The 21,508-nt window shown below is 36.8% G+C and overlaps 2 protein-coding genes and 1 long non-coding RNA gene across 4 annotated transcripts in view; 1 reads left to right on the forward strand and 2 right to left on the reverse strand.

The window, feature by feature from the left end:
- Positions 1 to 8,024: 8,024 nt before the first annotated feature.
- The window catches only part of LOC127808915 (cysteine-rich receptor-like protein kinase 10), a 68,272-nt gene continuing 54,788 nt past the window's right edge, over positions 8,025 to 21,508 (reverse strand). The window contains exons 1-3 of one of the 2 annotated variants that reach the window (XM_052347639.1): positions 8,703 to 8,970; positions 8,446 to 8,596; positions 8,025 to 8,339 (exon numbers count right to left, since the gene is read on the reverse strand). In XM_052347639.1, the coding sequence (XP_052203599.1) occupies positions 8,046 to 8,339; positions 8,446 to 8,596; positions 8,703 to 8,791 (534 nt within the window). In that variant the 5' untranslated portion in view covers positions 8,792 to 8,970 and the 3' untranslated portion in view covers positions 8,025 to 8,045. Of the gene's footprint in view, positions 8,340 to 8,445; positions 8,597 to 8,702; positions 8,971 to 21,508 lie in introns of those variants that run through there. The other variant, XM_052347630.1, reaches the window with a different exon arrangement.
- On the reverse strand, positions 10,239 to 11,398 carry LOC127807598 (cysteine-rich receptor-like protein kinase 25). The gene has a single exon (XM_052345594.1). The coding sequence runs from the start codon at positions 11,181 to 11,183 to the stop codon at positions 10,239 to 10,241; it is 945 nt and encodes a 314-aa protein (XP_052201554.1). The 5' UTR covers positions 11,184 to 11,398.
- On the forward strand, positions 15,690 to 17,824 carry LOC127808926 (uncharacterized). The gene is made up of 3 exons (XR_008025006.1): positions 15,690 to 16,140; positions 16,688 to 16,809; positions 17,652 to 17,824. It is a non-coding gene; the product is annotated as an uncharacterized LOC127808926 (long non-coding RNA).

The raw sequence follows: 21,508 nt of genomic DNA on the forward strand, positions 1-21,508 counted from the left end.
AAAATGAAAATAAATTCAAAACTCAAAACTAAAAAACAAAAAAAATACCATCTAAGCTTTTGTTAGACATGTACTCATAGATGAGCAATGACTCATTCCCTCGTTCCAAAGGTTTGACTTTGAGAAAAACCATTGTTTTGCTTAAGTCCCTGTTAAGCAGAATATACAAACTATGCAAAGGCTAATTGAATAAATTTGAAAATAGCAATAAAAAAAAAAAAAAACAATTCTCAACACCCTTATGAGGTTGTGATGAGTTAAACTACTCGTGTTGACATAGAAGCTAGTCTAGAAACTATAACAATCTAGACAACCACCTTCAAAAGATTGCTACCTACCCAACATGTATAACCCAGGATTCAACCACTAACAGACCAATGTGGAATTCCCAGCACATGCCTCTCCCTCATTTGGGAGTGAGGTATCTCCACTACAGGATTGCTCTTAGGCGCACCATCGTTGGTCTAACCAATTGGCTCTAATACAAACTATAACAGTCTAGGCAACAATTTTCAAAAAGTTGTTGTCTAGCCAGCATATATAAACCTAACATTCACCCACTGACGAATTGATGTGGAATTCCCAGCATACATTTACAATAACACACGCCCAAACGAATTCCACTATCATCAAGTCATGGGGTTAAATGTTGTTAGGTTGAATGTTTTCATTTTTATAATATTTTTAATTTTTTATTCTACTTTAGACAAAGCAACTGTATTATAATTTTGTGCAATTTTTTATTTTGGCTAAGTTGTACTAAATGACTTTTCTAATAGATTTAAAAAACCCATTCTATATTCATGACGAAATTGATATGTTGCCTAGCGTTGTGCAACATATCATTTTCTCGACGCAGACAAATTGAGGGGGTGTGTAGGACCCAATCACCCCTTTAGGACCAAAGAACTAAAAACAGAAGAACATTAGCAGAAAAACAACAGCGATCAAGGTACATTGGAAGCCCTATCCCAAAGAAAGAATTTGCCCTGCACTAATTACAAGCAGACTATGACAACCGTCCTAGTATGATACAACAATCGATTCCGATTGAATTGCAACCATGAACAAAATCAGATCTGGCTAAACTTGTTGGACACTCGTTCTTCGTGACACAAGAACTAGGATTGAAAGATATGCAAAGAAGAGAGAATTCAGATGCTTGAATTCTGGATGATCAACAAATGAAAAACGCTCACTTATATATAGGTGACAAATACGAAACTGACAAGCTAAAAATTGATATGTTGTTAGCGTTGTCCAACATATCATTTGGCCGATGTAGACAAATTGAAAGGGGGGGCGCGAGACCCAATCACCCCCTTAGGAACAAAGAATTGAAAACAAAAGAACATTAGCAAAAAAACAATAGTGATCGAGGCATGCTAGAAGTGATGTTCTGAAGACAAAATTTTCCTTACACCGATTACAAGCAGACAATGGCAATGGTCTCAACAGGATACAACGATCGATTTCGGTTGAATTGCAACAACGAACAAAATTGAATCTAGCAAAACTCATTGGACAGTCGCTCTCCGTGACATAAGAACTAGGAATGAAAGATATGCAAAGAATAAAGAATTCAAATGCTCAAATTTTGGATGATCAACAAATGAAGAATGCTCAACTATATATAAGTGACAAATACGAAATTGACAAGCTAAAAATTGATATGTTGTCAGCGTTGTGCAACATATCATTTGTCCGATGCAGGCAAATTGAGAGGGGGGCATGGGACCTAATCACCCCCTCAAGAATAAAGAACTGAAAATAGAAGAATATTAGCAGAAAAAAAAATAGCGATCGAGACATGTTGGAAGCTCTGTCCTAAAGATAAAATCTACCCTGTACTAGTTACAAGCAGATTGTGATAACTGTCTCAGCAAGATACAATGATCGATTTCGATTGAATTGCAACCATGAACAAAATTAGATTTGGAAGAACTTGTTGGACACTCACTCTCCGTGACACAAGAATTAGGAATGAAAGATATGTAAGGAAGAGAGAAATTAGATGCTTGAATTTTGGATGATCAACAAATGGAGAACGCTCAACTATATATAGGTGACTAATACAAAATTGACAAACTAAAAATTTAATTTGATAATTAATAAAATTTTCAATTTTAATTACAAAAATTGAAATAATAAATATAAAATTGAAAATTAAATTAAACAAGTCAATTATTTAATTTAATTATAAATCAATTTCAACAATTATAAATTAATTTTAATAATTAAATTTGTGACTTCCAATAATTAATACCGTCGAATATAAAATATATATATATATTTTTTTTCTTCTCAAACCAAACCAAGCTGGCGATGCATGTAGGCTTTGGCCTGGAACTATGGGGGTAGGAGCTCGCCCCTCCCAAAATTTGGGTGCCCACTTGGAATCCAAATCCATAGAGCAAGTGAGGAGTATATGAATACTTGCAACTTTCCTTAATTTTTCAATGTGAGATTTTGCACTTTTCCAACCTCCACACATGCACACCTTCACTTACATTCACACTTACACCCAGGCTTGGACCTATAGTGTGGCACAAGAGACGGTTGTCTCAAGGCCCAAAAACTCTGGGTTTTGAGAAGAATAAGAGATGCAGGCAAGAGGTAGAGAGAAACAGGGGAAGGCGACTACTATGGTTTACATGGATCTACGTCGTTTCCAAATCTGATACAAACATGATATATAGATACCTTCATATGTATTAATGTTAAATAATACATATCCTGTATAAATAAATACTCTTTTAAATGAATGGAAAAGAAAAACAAATTCATCAAGAAATTCTTTTTTCCCTAAAAATAAAAAAAGTCGCAAAATGATACGAGAGTCAATTCTGATGTAGACAGGATCTCAATTTATGACTCAGGAATTCTTTTTTCATTGTTTACCATAAGAGTCCGGGGATAATTACAACAAGTGTTTACAAGAACCTAATATTTATATAATAAATCTAGTTGTTACTAATAATTTATTATTAATTTTAAGCTCCAATTTCCCAATAAAAACCCTGATCATATTAATTAATTTACTGTAGAGATTTGGGTCCTCTGATTCATGATGATTAAAATGGAGGGTTCCATGCCATCAATCATCTTAAAAGCGTTCTCATTCATCTAACTTCTTTAAATACGTTTTCAAAAAGTTTTAATAAAATAAAAATATTATTTAAATACTTAAAATATTTTTTTTATTAATATAAAAATTTTAATTTAAATTCTCAAATAATATTTATAGAGTTAGCAACAATCTAATGTAATCCCTCAATTTTCATTTCAAACGAGATAGGTCAGTGTCCATTAATTGAAGAGGTCCCAAATGGTAGCCTACTTCTAATTTAAGTGGATAATGCTACACGAACGGAATAGTGAACAGAAAGTTAGACAACTCCAACTTCTCGCGATATTTTAACACAAAAATATCGCGAGAGATTGACATGTTTTAAAATATCTATCCAAATATTTTTGAATTAATTTTTGACCCGCCCATTTTCAAATCCACCAAAGAATAAAACCACCCTCTCTCAAATCTCTCACTCTTTCTCAAAACCACCCTTTCTCAACCCCCCTCTCTCTCTCTCTCAAAATCACTCTATCTTTCCCCCATTCTTTCTTTCAAACCCACCATCGCAGGTTGCAGCATCCGCCTTAGCCCCCCCCACCGCGAGCACCATCCGCTGTTGCCCCTGCCTTTGCCGGTCGCAGCGCCTCGCCCTCACCAGGTCACCCCCATCATCGGCCGCAGACCGCCGTCGCCCCCCCACAACGTCGCTCGGACCGCCATCCCCCCCACAGCGCCACTCGAACCGCCATCCCCCCCCCCCCACAGCGCCGCTCGGACCGCCGCGCCCCCACCCGTCATCACCCCTCCCTCCGTGGCGAGCAACCGCCTGCACCTATCACACCGCCGGCCCCTCATCGCTGCTCGGATGGCCACCCACTGCTGCTGTCCGCCCTCACCGGGTCGCCCCCTGGCAGGACGCATATACATTTACATAGATTTGTATTTTTTTTTTCTTTTTACTTGGTTGATTTTTGGATTGTGTTAGGAGTTTCTGGTTTGGGTTTACAGAATATTAAATTTATATGATATTGTCAAAAAATGAAATTTATCTGGTAGCAAATGTGGTAGTCGGAATAAGAATATGATTGAAGACTTTGACGAGCAAGATGAAAATGTTAAATATTATTTTGTTTGTAATTATTTTACTTTTTATAATTCTGAAAATTAAAAATTTATTATTTGTTTGTAAATTTAGTTTTCTAAAAATTAAAATTTATGTAATTAATTTTATATTATAAAATTTATGTAAAATAATTAATTTTATATTATGTAATATATTTAAAAAAATTATCAAAATTTGATTAAAAGTTTAAGCGTAACAGTTTAAGGTTAGATTTAACAATATTTAATCAAAATCACTATAATGAAAATTATATATCAAAACTTAATAAAAAAAAAAATTGAAATTCAGGAGGCTTCAACTTGAGTTCTTGATCTCGCTTACTCGTAATTTCACCTGTAATTTGGTTTTTAGATGAAAGCCCTTGTGTTGGTCACTTGGAGGCTTCAACAAATTGATTCTCAGTGCCATGTATGAGCTGACTATATTTAAGAGATCATTTGCACAATCATTGTAGCAGTTTTTTAAACCTAATTGATTGTGAGGATTCAACCTAGTTCGGGATTGAAATATGACAAATCTAATTTTTTAAAATATATTTCATAAAATAAAATTATTTATATTACATAAATTTCCTAATATTAAATTAATTACATAAATTTTAAAAAAATTACACTCAAATAACAAATTTTTCATTTTCAGAATTACAAAAACTAAAATCATCATCTCTTCTTAATTTTCCACATTCACAACCAAATTTTCACCAACACATATAAAAATAGAAAAATTAAAGTAGAAAAATAAAAAGATATAAATATATAAAAAATATATAAATGTATGCAAAGGGGGCGGTGGGTGGGGGTGGAGGGTTTCTGTGGGCGACGGAGGGGGTGGGGCAGGCGACTGTGTAGGGGCGGAGAGCCGGCGATGGCTGTCGAAGCGACGGTGTGTGGGGGACGACAGTGATCAGTGGCCGGTGGTAGAGGTGATGACGACGGTGGGAGGTGTTCGCGGTGTTGGCGAAGGAGACGGCTATGCGAGTGGGGGGCCGACGACGAGCGGTTTTGGTGGGGGAGATGGCGAGCGACGACGGTGGCGCCATCTTGGGCGACGGCAGTGCGAGCAGCGGTGGCAGGGGTGACGGTGACGGCGGTGCGAGCGACTGTGTGGGGGGCGGACGCTGCAACCGGGTTTGAGAGGGAGAGATAAGAGTGGGCTTTGATAGAGAGAGAGTGGGGGAGAGATAAGACTGGATTGGTTTGAGAGAGGGCGGTTTTGACAGAGGGAGAGGGTGAAAGTGAGAGTCAGAGGGAGAGGGTGAACTTATCTTTTGCCTTAAGGGCTAGATATGTAATTTTGTTAGAGTTGTCTAACTTTCTGTTTACTATTCCGTTCGTGTAGCATTATCCAATTTAAGTATTTGTCTTGTAACTTTGAAGTCAACATTCCCCTCACATCCATCAATCAATCAACTTGACTTGACTGCAGTCAATTTATCTTAATTTGATTTAATTTTATTATACACGTTTGTCTCAAATATCCATTCCTTTGTTTTAGGTTCACGCCAATCTATCTTTGAATTTTCACTTTCTTGCCACTTGCTTTATTTGTCACATTTTTACATAAATTTTATATTAAAATGTTAATAATATGTTTGTGAAAAATATTAATAATTATTTTATTATCTTAAAAACAATAATAATTAAGTGACAATAAAAGCGTTTTATTTTCAGATAATGTATATATGTTGATTGAATCTTATTTTTAACAGTCAAATAATTATTTACTTATAAATAATAGTTAAAAATAAAATATATTTATTATTACTTAATTATTATCTCTTAAATAATAATAATTAACATTAACTGATGTTTACACTCTTTATTTGGCCACTGAAAAGATTAGCATAATAATTAAATTAAAGGTGATGGAGAAGAATGGTTAGAAAAAGGCGCTCTCATTATTATGTAATGATAATGTGTATTTATTATATTATATTTTTAATATTTAAATAATTTAATTAATTAATTAGTTTAAAACATGATTAAATATAATATAATAAATATATATTATTTAAAAATAATATATATTAACAAAAAGAATTTTCTGTTCGGAAGTATTTAATTCTCCAATAATTCTTTGCTTTTGGTTAGCTGGAAATTATCTTTACTATAATCTGTTGATAAAGGGGTCGTTTTCTATTCTATTTGGTGTTTGGGTTTGCGCTATTCTGGTTTAAACCCAATTCGGCTACCCATTTTTGGGTTAAGACCAATCGAACATTTGGGCCTTATAATAGGTTATTCAATTAATTTGTTTGGACCGGGCTGGGCTGATCGAAATTGAATTCTGATAGCTTAATTGGGTTAATATTGGGCCCATTGTCATTCTTAAGATGCATGCTCTGTTTGTAATAAACTGCATTACGCTTCATTATATTTCCAAGTCCCGTTCGTGGCCTGGCGTGGAAGCGCCTGGCCGGCATGCAGCAGACTTGGTGGTGGAGCCTCTTTAATTTGGGAACCCAGCGGACACTGCCTGGGGTTATCTATATTTAGGCACATGAGTCCTTTAATTTTTCTTATGTTCTAGAAGGCCGGGATCCAATGTATTCAGGCATGAAATGTTCAATCCACAAAAGAGATGGTTCCCACATGAAAGACTTACAGGGGACCTTACGAAAAATCTTTGGGCAAGAGGAGGAAACGAGAGCCAATAATTTCATGCCCTTTTACCCCTTTACAGGTTCTAAACTTTGATTTTTTTAACGAAATTGTAAATTTGATAAATTTATTTTGTATAATAATTCTTTTATTAATGAAGTGAATCAATTCATATGTAAATTTTAAAGTAACATTAAAAATAAATTAGATAATACGTACAATATGACCCATGATCAGGGGCCAACCACTTATCCTCCAAAAGTAAACAAATTTATAGTGTCACAATTATGGTATTTAAAATCAAGATTTCAAGTGAGATCCTAATGGACTTCATAAAATCAAGTTGTAAAATTGTAAAATTTTATGGATAATTAAAAATATCATTTAATTTATATAAATATATATTTATAATGAAATTATTTTATTTTTGAAATATGAAAAAACTAAAGCAACAATTATTCTAAAATAATTGAACAATACATGTAGCAGCAATTATTCTAAATAATCAAAACATGTAGCAAATAGAAGCAATTGTTCTAATCAATTAAAGAAAGACAAATTAAATTAGTCGACTTAGCAATCGAACAATACACAACACACACAGAGGTCAGCACAATGAGCAAACTCACTCAGTCACTCACTTAGCAATCCAACGCTATTATCATTGACACTACACAACACACATCACACTTACTCATTGATTCACTCATTTGTAGTAACGAAAAATGCCAATTGCAATGGTTAGTGGCCGATTAGGGTTTCCAAAAAAGGAAGAAAACTTATCGATCAACCACATTGCAGCAAGGGGGAATGCTGAATGTAGGGGAAACACCGATCAACCACATCACAGACTAGTAGCAAGGGAACGTCGATTGCAGGGGTTAGCAGCTGATTAAGGGTTACAAAAAAAAGAGATTCAGGGGAAAATTTATTGAGTTTACATTATGTATTTATTTATATATATAGTTCGGTTAGAGATGGAAATATGCCCGTCTCTAACTTGGAAATTGGGGCAAAAAGTAAAATCGGTCTGAGTTTGCCGGTTAAACTCGCGATTTTGCTTTGATTCTGCCAAAACTAATACTACATGTTAGTTGACTAGTTTTATGTTTGATGACTTGTAAACTTATAAAATTGTACGACTTCACTCGTGATTTTAACAACAATAATTGCAATATAGAATGGATGGACAAGATTGTTGATAAATTTTTTATTTGGCAACCAAACAAGAAAAGTATCATGGCAAAAGTCAACGGGGTAATATATCTGAAAGAGATACTTCATTGACAGAGGATGTGCGTAGAGTTGATCTCAAAACCAATCGGCCCATAGAAAATGCTGGTTCTGTTGGTTGAGGAAGCACCATATTATTGCTTGCTAGTATAACAACTATTGATGACATGGTAGGTCTAACTGTTGGATCTTTCTGGACACAAAGCAATCCGATGTGTATGCATTTTAACACTTCAGTTAAGTGTGATGAATGTGTCAATAACGGATCAACCAACTCCAGTGCTTGCCCTTTAAACCATAGTTCCCATGCCTGCACATTATAGCAAATAGCGAAAGCAAAAATTAGTTCAATCATATTTTTCCTTCTTTACATATGTTTCTTGCATTGAAAGAGAAGATGGCTAGTTGGAACATACAAAAGTAAGGAGACTATGACCATTCACGGACAAATGAAAGCCATTATTTCTTTTCCCACTTATAATCTCTAGCAAGAGAACTCCAAAACTGAATACATCAGACTTCACAGAAAATAACCCTTCCATGGCATACTCTGGGGCCATATATCCACTGTTTTATAGTATTGCAAAAAAAAAAAATCCATGATGAGTGATGAGAATCTGTATTCAATTTTAAAATCATTACTGCTTTATGGAAATGAAAGAGGTATTCTTACTATGTTCCGACTACTCTTTCTGTGTTGGCTTGGTTTTGATCTCCATAAAAAATTCTCGCCATTCCGAAGTCTGATATTTTGGAATTCATTTCGTGGTCCAATAAAATATTGCTTGCTTTAAGATCTCTGTGAATTATTTTGAGTCGAGAATCTTCATGTAAGTATAAAATGCCACGAGCAATTCCATTAATAATGAGAATCCGCTTCTTCCAATCTAATTCGACACGTTTAGTTGAATCTATTTAACAATTAAACACATCAAACAACATTCAAGTTAGTAATTATATTTTAAAAATTAATTTTGACATTATTTTGATTGCATTGTCGTCAAATTGATTACCAAAGAGCCAAACGTCCAAGCTTTTGTTGGCCATATACTCATAGATGAGCAGTGACTCGTTGCCTTCTAAGCAACAACCAAGTAGCTTGACAAGATTCCTGTGTTGTAATCTTGCAATCAAAGTAACTTCATTTTTCAACTCTTGGAGTCCTTGGTGAGAACTTCTTGAGAGTCTCTTCACAGCGATCTCTCGTCCATCTGGTAATGTACCCTACAATCAGTTTAATTTCAATTCATGTCATTTACTAGAATGAGAAAATTTCGAGGTTAATTAAGTTTTCTAAAGTAAATTACGATGCATAATCTACAATTTAGAGATATTTACTGTGAATTTAAATGGCTGAATCATTTGTCCAGATCTACACCCACGAGATGAGAAAAGATGACTTAAAATTTCTTTATCCAACAATTATCCTTTTTCATTAAGAAATTATGAGTCACAATTATAAAAAAAAATCAATTAATGTCCATAATAAAAACCAAATTTACCTTGTAAACTGGACCAAATCCCCCTTCGCCTAGCTTGTTTTCATCAGAAAAATGTGCTATGGCTGCGAGTATAAGATTCAGTTGAATGATGGGAAAGTCTGAAGATTCAGTCTGAAGATCAACCATTCCTCCTGCCAACCCTAATAATTGAACTTCTTGACTATTTTCTTTGTCCATAAGGAAAATAGAGAGAGTTAGCTAATGTAACACACTTGTATAAATTAATACAAAGATATTAATATATGATATCATTAATTTAGTTATATTTTCAAATATAAAATACCTTTCTCTCTTCTTTTCCTTCCGCTCCGATAGATGTAAGAACCGAGCACTCCCACTACTAGAAGCATTGCAAATCCACTTATGATCATAGCCACAATAATCGTTCTTCTTCTTTTGCTTCCTTATTCACAAAGGAAATCAAATGTGTTCTCATTCATGTAGTGTTTGTTGGTCAATCATAATTACTATACTGCAACAGGTATGTTTTAAAAAGAATATATATGTAAGTTATTCTATGTGTATATATATATATATAGGAATTTTATATACATATACTTAAATGCAGTAACTATATATAGAAGTATATATTATATGCACCTATATATGCGTGTGCACCTATATATATTGTATATATATGTACGCATGTACATGTGTTTTATAAATATATATATATATATATTGTTGTATACATATACCATTCACGATCACTTCACTTGTGAGATCTTTCGGAAGATGGCAGAGCAGCAAACTACAAGATGGACTGTTGTGTAAATAATATTGACGTTGTTGTTTTGGAGTTTACCTGGACTGTTCGCCGGAGCCAGAGGACTAGGAGGAATGCCCGGTGCGGGCGCCGATGCAGTGGCGTTGAGGTAGTAGAAGGGGTAAATCTCATACCTGACGTTGCAACTGGACTTAATAACTCTTCCTCCTTGCTTCCACTCGCAACAAGTGGAGAGTCCGGAGATAGCATCGGCGAGGCAAGAGTTGCAAGCAGAAATAGACAAATCTGCCGTGCACTGTGCAAGCGTATATAGCTTCTGATCTCCACCGAAATTGGCTTCTTTAGTCGCAAACTTCCTCCCCGATAGATTTCTTGCAGCCTGGTTAGCTAGATCGCCCATGGTTTCGTCCAAGACCTGCTGGAACTGGGTTTGGCTCGAGCTGCCAATGTCCTCTTTACTGTACAAGTAAACTAGGCCCTGATTGGAGAAGACGGACTGGTTCGAGTACCGGAGCAAGCAATCGTCATACCAAACGATGGCTTCTCTCTGAGTTGGGCACAGCTTCACTAGGTCTACGCTAGCATTCGCCACGCACTGTCGGCAGGCTTGGGGTGAGACATCGCCGCGGCAGAGGAAGAGGCCGTAGACTCGGTCGGAGGAGCTGTTTCCGGCGGTGGAGTTGTAGAAGCCGGTGGCGGTGGTGGCGTTGGAGAGAGCGAACAGGAGGGTGTTGAGGTTGGCTCCGAAGGCACTGTTGGAAGTGTAAGCGGTTGTGTTGGTGCAAATATTGTATATCCTGGGGGAGCCAAACACAGTGGGGATGAAGCTGGTGAGAAAGCAGAGCAGCAAGGGAAGAAATAGAATCACACCCTTCATGTACATGATTCTTTCTCCCGGTGCCATGGTCATGGGCCTCAATTTCATCTCTAGCTTTTATGATTCAGCGTCAGCAGCAGGCTGAGAGTGAGAGATTATGTGAAGAAATTAATGGCATCAGACTCGGTGAAAGCTGCATCGGACTATTATAGGGCTTAGGGTACGAGAGAGAGAGAGAGAGAGAGAGAGAGAAATTAAGAGGTTCTTGTTGTAGAAAACAAAACGAAGACTGAAGACTAAATGAAAACTGAAGACTGAAGACTGTTAAAAATCGGCGGAATGGATGAAAAAGGAGAAACCAGAAACAAGCGGAAGAGCGGTGATGCGTGCCTAATAACCAATTTGCCCTAATTCTTTAGATCTATTTTCAGTTTCGGCTTTATGTGGGTTGTGTTAAAGAACTGAGGAGGAGGAGTTGAAGAGTAAATAATAAGTGGTCTAAATTCATCAAAACCGGAGAAATTATTATATATTAAAGTGAAGAAATGAGTGGGAAACCGCATTCTACGTCTATAGTATTAATTAGTCCATAATTGACCGAAGACTTCAAGATTAAAAAAGACAAAACACTCTTGTGTCCCGCTTGAGCCACTATTTTGATTTTTTTTTTCAAAAAACCAAAAATCTGAATATTTTTTAATAATATATAATATAAAAGATGTTATATGTAATATTTTTTTGGATCATTTTACTGAAAGATGTTATCTTTTTTTGTTATGATATTATGAGTCACAATTATAAAAAAATAATTAATTAATGTCCATATATAATAAGAACCAAATTTATATATGTTGTAAATGGGAACAAATCCTCCTTCACCTCAGACTATTTTCGTCAGATAAACGTGTTGTGGCTGCCACTATAAGATCTAGTTGAATGGTAAAGGAGTGTGAAAATCTTGTCTGATCACTGATACCATAAATAGTTCTAGTCAACTGTAATAATTGATCTTTTTAACTATTTTCTTTGTCTAGAGGGAAAATAGAGAGTTAGCTAATGTAAAGTATAAATTAATACAAAGATATTAATATATGATATCATTCATTAATTTAATATTTTTAAATATAAAATACTTTTCTTTCTTCCATTCCTTCAGCTCTGGTAGAGACTCAGAGTTGGCACTCCAACCGCTAGGTAGGAGCATTGTAGATCCACTTGCAATCAATCGTAGACATAATAATTGTTCTTCCTTTTTTACTTCCATCTTTTCCTATTCTCTTTCGTGTAATGTTTATTGCTCAATTACAATTACTATACCACAGTGGATATATTTTAAAAAAAGATATGTTCTCTCTCTCTCCCTCCCATGTGAGTGCTTGACCGGCGATTGCGATTGCGTCACCTCCACCTCTAGCCGTCTGGTCCTCCACATTCGGACGTTTGGCGTGCCTTCGGCTCGTTCTCTCTCTCTCGCTCTCCCGCAAGTGCCTAACCGACGACAGCAACTGTGCCACCTCTACCTCCAGCCATCCTCCCAATTGTCGGTATGCTATTCTTTTTGGTGGTTAATTTTGTCTGTATTTCTTTTTCTTTTTTTTCATGCATATGCGTGTATGTATGTTTGGAATAGAAATTATTTTTTGGGGGGTTTTGGGCTCTATGCATCAGCATTTCTAGTTATTTTTTTTAATAAAGCTTAACGTCCCACTTTGTTGACAACTCTTAAGCCCTGTTTGATTGGTTTTTTTTTTTTTTTTATGTAAAATGACTATTTTTCACTCAAATTTTATTTTTTGGAGTGTTTGATTAGCCAAATTTCTCATGAAAAATATTTTTCATATGGCAGTCACGTGACCCTCAATTCCCATGTTTGCTGGAATTAATTTTCCCATGGGGGATTTAGATTTCATTTTCTATGGAACCACACAGCTGTTTCCTCTTTCTCCACCGCCCACCAAAGGAGAGCAATGAAGATCGGCCGTCGCACCAGCCATCAGTGATGGCAGCAGTGATGGGCAGTGAAGATGGCAACAGTGATGATGGCCACTGCAACCAGTGATGGTGGCGATGGGGTGAGGTAGGGAGTAGAACTGGGTTTGGGAGTGGGGGGGGGGGGGAGAGAGAGAGATGGGCAGCGAAGCTTACCACGAAGGCTTTAAAAGTGGGCAGCGAAGCTTGCCGCAAAGGTTCTGAAATTGAGTTGGTCCTTCCATGGCAGCATCTCCTTGACCTCATTTCCTTCCTCTAGCGTCTTATTATTCTCCAAGTCCTGATTTGAGGTAAGCTTCCATGGCGGCACCTCCTTGACCTCCTCTACTTCCTTTGGCGCCTTCTTATTCTCCAGGTTCCGATTCGAGATAAGCTTCCATGGTAGCACCTCATTGACCTCCTCTTCTTCCTCTGATACTTTCTTATTCTCCAAGTCTCGATTCGAGGTAAGCTTCCATGGTGGCTCCTCTTTGACCTCTTCTCATTGAATTACCTAGCATTTATTTTCTTTTTATGCAAGGTTCCATACTTGCAATCAAATACACCCTTAGTGTAAATTATAAACTCACCCTTGACTTTTCAACCTAAATTGAAGACCCGCATAATGCTTCTCTTTCTCTCTCTCACTCTCTATCTACAACGGCAGGTAAGGTTGAAGACTTGCATAATGCTCCTGCCTCTCTCTCGCCTCCTCCAAATTGGCCATCGCCAGATCCGCCCTCCATCGGCAGTAAGAATGTAGGTGAGACGACGCCTCCTCGACCTCACGCGTCGATACTAACAAATGATAGTGGTCAGGGACAAATTTAGAGGGAAGGCACGGGTTGCAACCCCCCAGATTCAGCTATTTTCCAGATCTGTGAGGTAGATTTGGGCCATTTAAGGGGGATGAGGGCTGAAATACTCAAAGATCTAGGGGCCAGCCCTCCCCCAGATTTGCTCCTAAATCCGCCCTTAACAGTGGTCGACCATCATCATCGCTTCTAGTGACCGTTCCAGCCACCGTCGATGCATCCATCTCTTTCTCTCTCCGCCTATGCCTCGATCTCCAGTCACCGTCGATGCCTCCATATGTTACAAAAGCATTGGCCATTTTGTTGTCGTCGTTCCTCGCCATTCTCCGTTTCCATCGTTCTCGTCTGTTTGGTGACTAGAAGTTCTAATTATTTTGTTTCTAATTTTTAAAATATTAAACTAACACATATATAAATATATAGTATACTTATTGAAAATGTATTTGTATATAATTTTGGGTTAAATAAATATTTTCTAAATAAAAATATAAACTAAACAGAAATATAATGCTATGATTTCGTATAATTTTATATATAATTTTTAATTTTTGTAAAATATGATATTATGATTTTATATAATTTTACATACAATTTTTGACTCTTGTAAAATATGATATTAAGATAAAAAAAAATATAAAATTATTATTTTTTAAATAGCAAGCCAAATTTTGCTCTTAAAAGTTTCAACATGTTACTAGCCAAAAATTTTAAAAATTACAAGATACGTTTAATTTGATCTAAATAATTTTGTATAATATATTTTTAGCTTATAGTTATATTTAAAGAACATATTTGTGTATATATATATAGAAATCTTTTATGTAATATATATAGTTTGTGTATATTTATATTTTGTATCTCCTTCTGAAATGGAATGGAACGACAGCGAACAGGAACGACAACTTCAACGGCGACGAACGGTCGGTTGTGAGCTAGAATGAGAGAGAGAGTACGTCGGGGCGAGATCGATTGTCGGTTATCCATTGTTGACAGGTCATGCACTATGCGATGGAGGTTTAGACAATTGCAGGCCAGAGAAAGTGTAACACTCGAGAATAATTTTGAGAATAAAAATGATGTTTGATAAAGGGCATAATTGGAATTTTAGAAAAAATAAGACTATAGGGCACACTAACACAGCTTTGGACGACCGAATTAATCAGAAGGAGTACCTCGGACCCTAGATAGCCAAGGAAAATGGTATAGTATCGACGAGAAATTAAAATTATGATTTTTAGTGATGAAAGAAATGAGATCGAGAACAGTTTTTGGTACAGCAAAAATACAACTGTCAATTAGGTCGTATTACCGAATTGCTGTAAACGACATCCAAAAAGTCAATGGAGAGTGTCAAGGACTAGTATTCGATGTATAGAACAACCCTTAAAAGGTTTCAGGTTGAATCGAGTGGATTTGAGGTCAAATAAATCAGTCGGGCCTAAATGTAATTTTCTAAAAATACCCGAGGGAGGTCAAAACGGTAAATTTTCAGAAATTTCAAGGGAGAAATGAGAAGTCCTAATATTGAGGGTCTTAGTGAGGGTGCTAAAGAGATCAGGGGCTTGAGGGTAAGGGCCAAAATGCAAAAGAGAAATTTCAAAGGACCAAAGTGCAATTTTCAGAAAATTGTACAAGCATGGCCGATTTGGCCATAGATTTGGCCAGAAAATCCGGCCATTTGGCAGCCTAGGATCATCAGGGCATGGCCAAGGACTGTCCTGGTGGCGTGTAGGAGGAGTTTTGGCTGGAAATCGGCCACGTGGGGGTCGAATTTGGCTATAAATAGCCAAGGGTTTCGGCCGAAAATGAAACATCAAATTGCTCAGTTTTGAGAGCAAATCGAGAGAAAACAATAAGGGGCTTTTGATCCTTGAGGGAAGAGGATCATTTCTGGAGATTTTGGGAATTTCTGGGGTAGTATAGAGGGTGTTTTCGCATATATATACATTCGGCCGTATATATATATACATTTTGCGTGAAATACCAAATCGGGTTGTAGAGTGATCGATCGAGCGATCTAATAAGGGGCTTTTGTTCGCAAGGTGATGGGTAACTGATCTGAAAAGTTTCGTGCCAATCGGAGTTCGAATCGAGGGTCAATTTGATTCGCCGGAGTTCGGTGGCGGGATAGCTTCAGCCGACTGTTTTTGGCCAAATCGGAAGGCTTCCGGTGGTTTTTTCCGAGCAAGATTGGTACCATTGGGATCGACTAAGGGAGAGGAATAGCCTGGTGTCATCGCTTCAATTTTCCGGTGTACCGTCGCCGGAGAAGATGACCGGAGGTATTTTTTGTGTTTTTTTAATACTGAAAATATAGAAAATTCAATAAAAAATAGAATTAAAGGAATTAAAATTATGGAAAAATATCAAGAAATTCTAGAAAGATGAATAGTTTATTTTGATGAATTTTTATCTTGGAAATTTCTTGAGAAAATAATTATTTTTGATTTTTGAAATAAAATGTAAATAGAAAATAAATAGGAGGAATTTTTAGAAAATTCTGAAAAAATTCCAGAAGTATAAGGAATTTATTTTATGAGTTTTGGTGATTTTTATTGAAGTATATTCGAAGTAAATCGATGAGAAATAAATTTTCTCAAGGAAAAGTAATTATGGAAATTTGAGAAAATAGGAGAAAAATCTGGAAAATTTCTAGAAAATCCCAGAGGCTTATAAATATTGTCTTATGAATTATTATGTAGAAATATTTGATAAAATAGTTGTTTAGATATTTATTTTGGATTATTAGAGAAGAAAATGGGAGAAAAATAGGAAAAATTGTGAGAAAATTAAGGAAAATTATAATTGTTGGATAAATGTGATGATTAGGGTGCTTTGAGGGTTGAGACGAAGTGACTCGTGCGAAGTTCGAAGAAGGCACGCAAATCGAGGCAGGCACGCAAATTGAGACGTACCGCGCTTGTCGAGAAGAATTTGAAATTTCGCCAAATGTGAGTGTTCGCCCCCAACTTTGTTTTGACTTATGAGTGGTTCTACCCGAAGGGACCTTGAGTGACATGTGAATGGTTTACTGTGAATGCTCATCCCTATGGCTTGGTGTATTATGGTTGTCCAAACAGTTATTTACACATGCATTTAATTTTGTACAGTAAATTGCATACATTGAGATGTTGATTTTTATGCATGTTATGATTTTTCGGCATTGGCTTGTTTTGTGTCGTCCACGTGGGACGTGGGTTGGTAATTTGTGACGTAGCCCAGAGTGACAGCACTCGGGATGCGTACCTAGGATTAATGCTAAGTGACCCACTTGGGACGGGGCTGAGACGGACTTCACTCTACGGGACCCAAGTGGAGGGACTGAGAGTGGACACCACCCCGGTTGTTGGCTCAAGTGGTGGGGCTGCGAGTGGACACCACCCCAGGATCCTTTGAGCAATAGCATTAATGCCGAGGTGACGTCGATTCCGAGGATAGTGCTGATATGACACTCTTGGGGCTAGGGTTGCGTTGGGTTTTGGAATGCTTTTGAGTTGGAGCGTAAAGCCTAACAATGACAATAGGGTGATTCTCGGGTTCATATGCCGAGGTTGTCCCTCTTAAGCAGGACTGTTTTGCCAATGGGCCAAAGTGGTTGTGTCGCCTTTAGAGAGATTGCATTTTCCCCGATTAGGGTTAAGTGCTATGTGGGATTCTCTTAGGCTGGTGCATGTCGAGATTTATCGATTTTGTATATGATTTTTTATATCTGCATGAAAACGTTTTTGAACTCTCACTTAGATGATTCAGCATATAATTTGGACTATGTCCCTGGAATATTCAAACGTTCCAGGTGAAAGCAGTGGCGCCAAGGGAAAGAATATCATCGAGATGTAGCGGCTATGTTTAGTTTTCGTAGGTTTTGTCCATGATTACGATGTTCAGAGGTTATGTAATATTTTGATATTTTCATGTGAAACATCGATTTGGTTATTGTAAAGGAATTATCGATTATATATTATTGAGGTTTCGATCTTGCTTCCGCTGATGTGATTGTTGATACCTGTCTTAGTTTATTATTAAATTTTGATATGCTAAGAAGGTACGATCGGGATTGACGGGAAATGATTATGATGAAGGTATATGTATTGAGAGACTTATGTTGTGTGTTCGATGTTGAAAAAAAAAAAAAAATTATTCCCGAAATCTCGAGTTAACGCTCGTTGTGGGAAAGCGGGGCGTTACAGAGAGGGAGAGAGTGTGCCAACGACAAAGAAGGTTTGGGCATCTGAGTAGGTGCGAAAGTGAGAGTGAGAGAAAAAGAAGGCTTGGATTGGGCAGGTATTCAAAACTTTTTAGTAGGGGTGTGCACGGTGTGGTCTGACCGATTTTTGGCCAAAAAAATGCGTCAAACCACATATGCGGTTTGCACCTATAATCAAATCGAGCAATCTGATTTGGTGCGGATAAATCGCACCGAATCGCACTACATAATGCGGTGCGATTTGTTGAAACTTGGTGTTTGGCGCGGTTTGGTGCAATTTTTGGTTCCAAAATGATAACAAAAAGTGATCTAAAATGGGATTGCTAGTCTGTTACAACAAATATCTAATTACTTTATATATTTTATATTTTATTTATTTTAATTACTAATATAGTCTGGCGGTCCAGCACCCCAAATCACATAAATCGCAATTTGAGTATTTTTCAAATCGCACCAGACTGCGTCCTTGAAAAAATCGCACGGTTCAGCACAGTCTGATTCAACGCGGGCGATTTTCGTTATTCACAGATTATTTTGAACACCTCTACTTTTTGGTGAAGTGAGAGAGAAGGTGGGCGATAGATATGTAATTGCAACTTGGGGGTATATGTGTAATGTTAGCATGAGTCGTCAATAAAATAGTCTACGATAGTTGTTCATCTAGCTTATCGTATTTTTTTTTTTTGCTATGCATCTGCATTTCCAGTCAAGTGTTTAGAGCAGTGCCAGTAAACTGAGTGCAATTTTGTGCACCCCATTTAACGGTGGTAACTTTACCCACTGTTAAATTAAACAGAGAGAGGGAGAAAGACAAATAAAATTGCACATGGCCCAATGCAAGTTGACCCATTTCTTCTCTTTTCACTCTCTCTCACACCACACACACGCGCACTCTCTCTCTCTCTCTCTCTCTCTCTCTCACAGAGTCTTCCTCCATCTCCGGCAACCGCTCCTCCACCAGCAGTGTCTCTCCACCTCCGTTGTGTCGTCTGCCTCCTGCTGTTGTTGGAGAATGGCCCTCCACCTCCGGCGTCCCCTCCACCAGCGACGGCTCTCTCTCTCTCTCTCCGGCTCTCTCTCTCCAGACTCTGCTTCACAAATACCAAACAAACATATATATATATATATATCCTTTTCTTGATATATAGTTCCCATCCACTATCTCATCTTCATCTTCTTTCTTCTTCTTTCTGCCATGGCCTTCGCTCTCCGCACCCACCTTCCAGGGTCTCAAACCCCTCAACAAGCCCACGGATTCCTGCTTCTTCCAGAGTAATAAAAAAATTACTTAAAAAATGCTTATATTTGCTTAAGAAGGAAGTCATCTAGGCAAATAATGTGTTCTTTGCCATGGGTATATAATATACAGGCCTGTGACTTAATTCTCCAATTCTATTTAATTATTAATATCATATTTGGCTGAATTTGTAGAAAATTAATTTTAAACAAATATAAGTATTTTTTGAGTAATTTTTTTATTATTCAAACATATGTTTAATTTTTTTATTACATGATAACGTTATAAAATATCACTTATAATATGTAGGAAGAAAGAGAACATATTTTGATATTAAATGTTAAAAACATAACTTTTACCTCTTCATTATAATTTATCTTATAAAAAATTAAAATAAAATCATGTCCTGTAATATTATTATGTTATATAATATTTATCATATATTATTACATATAATGTTTAATATTTACCCAACAATATCTTTCAGCCAAAAAAGTTTTATTTGAGTTTTATAGTGTCTAAATACTGGTATATAGTTTTATGAATTTATTTAGTTTTAAGTACTAAAAAGATCTTAAAAAGTAAACAAATCATAATTTATGATATGCTGCTCTTCTAATTACACCGCGTAAAACCTAAATCAAACAAAATCAAAATCAGGAGGAGTCATGTCTCCTCTGTAAGCCCAAATAAATTGATAAACCGCCTCCCCATGCTGAAGAGAGAGCACGCCGGAGGTGGAGGGGACGTCGCGGCCGTTGCTGGAGGGGATGCCCGAGGACCACGATCGCTGTTGAAGGGGACGCTGGAAAGAGAGGGGACACCGGAGGTGGAGGGGACGTTGCGGCCGCTGCTGGAAGGGATGCCTGAAGACCACGGTAGCTGTTGGAGGGGACGCCGAAAAGAGAGAGGACACCGAAGGTGGAGGGGATGTCGTGGCCGTTGCTAGAGGGGACGGATAGAGAAAGAAAGAGTGGAGAATCGCTGCTGGACGGACGCCGGAGGTGTAAGGCCGCTGCTGGAGAGAGAGATGCTGGGAAAGAAAGTGAGTAAGTGAGAGAGAGAGAGTTACAGGAGAGACTGAGAGAAGAAGTGTTTGGGCGGGCGGGCGGCTACATTGGGCTGTGTAAAATTAATTAAATATTTTCTTTTCAATTCTCTAATAACTCTCTACACTGCCTTTTAAGTTAACGGTTGATATGACAGTGGGTAAAGTTACCCCAGTTAAATGGGGTGCACAAGATCGCACTCCAGTAAACTAGAGTATAATGATATGCTCATTCTAACATTAAATGAGAGGTAATACAATCGTGTGTGAGTATGGTATATTTGTTTGGTGTTGTGTGTGAGTATGGTTTATATATGAGATGAAAATTATGTGTGAAAATTATTTTGTGATTATTTTGCGTGCAAAAATTATGAACCATACTCACACACATAAATTTTTACACTTTGAAGATATATTCACTTCTCATTCATATCTTAATTATTGGAAAGAAGAAAGATTTTTCTTTCGTAACATAAATATACGATGACATGGGTAACTAGGTAAAGTTTTTAGAATATTTAAATATTATTTAAATACTTAGTTATTATATTTTTATATTTATATTCCATTAATTTGATATTTTTATTTATTTAACAAAAAATACAAAATAATCTGATTCTAACTTTTTAATTCGGCACGCTGAATGTTCACAAATTATTATTATTATTATTATTTTCTTTTCACACGTTCATTTCATGTACCATTGCCCAAAGCACAACCTGCTCTAGAGCCCAGAATTTTGATCCCCTGCGCACTGTATTTTTCACGCGATTCTTGCCCTCGCAAGAAAATAAAATCATTTTTTATCTGCCAATTGTTCAATCACATGATGATGATTATTCATCAAGTCCAGAGACTAGCTAATTAAATTATGGGAGGCATAAAATAGTTGTTTTTTTATTAATTTTATATTTATTAAATTTTTAAAACAAAAAAACTAATTTATTAAAATTAAAAAATCAACAAAACATTGTTTATTTATAGATTATTACGCGGGCGCAATCATTGTGGTGGGACCTTGCGCGGTCCATTATGCTGTGCATGTACACTATCATTGTCCTCTCTTTGAGTGCGATTTTGTTCGCCCTTTAACGGGATAACTTTACCCCGTCATTAATTTGGGGGTAAAAAAGTCATTTCAGGGGGGGTTTCATCCATCCG

Source organism: Diospyros lotus, chromosome 8, assembly GCF_014633365.1.
Source record: "Diospyros lotus cultivar Yz01 chromosome 8, ASM1463336v1, whole genome shotgun sequence".
Taxonomy (NCBI): domain Eukaryota; kingdom Viridiplantae; phylum Streptophyta; class Magnoliopsida; order Ericales; family Ebenaceae; genus Diospyros; species Diospyros lotus.

What these genes read in the sequence shown, in the direction of transcription:
- LOC127807598 (XM_052345594.1), bottom strand. Translation starts at nt 11,183, where the DNA reads ATGAAATTGAGGCCCATGACCATGGCACCGGGAGAAAGAATCATGTAC.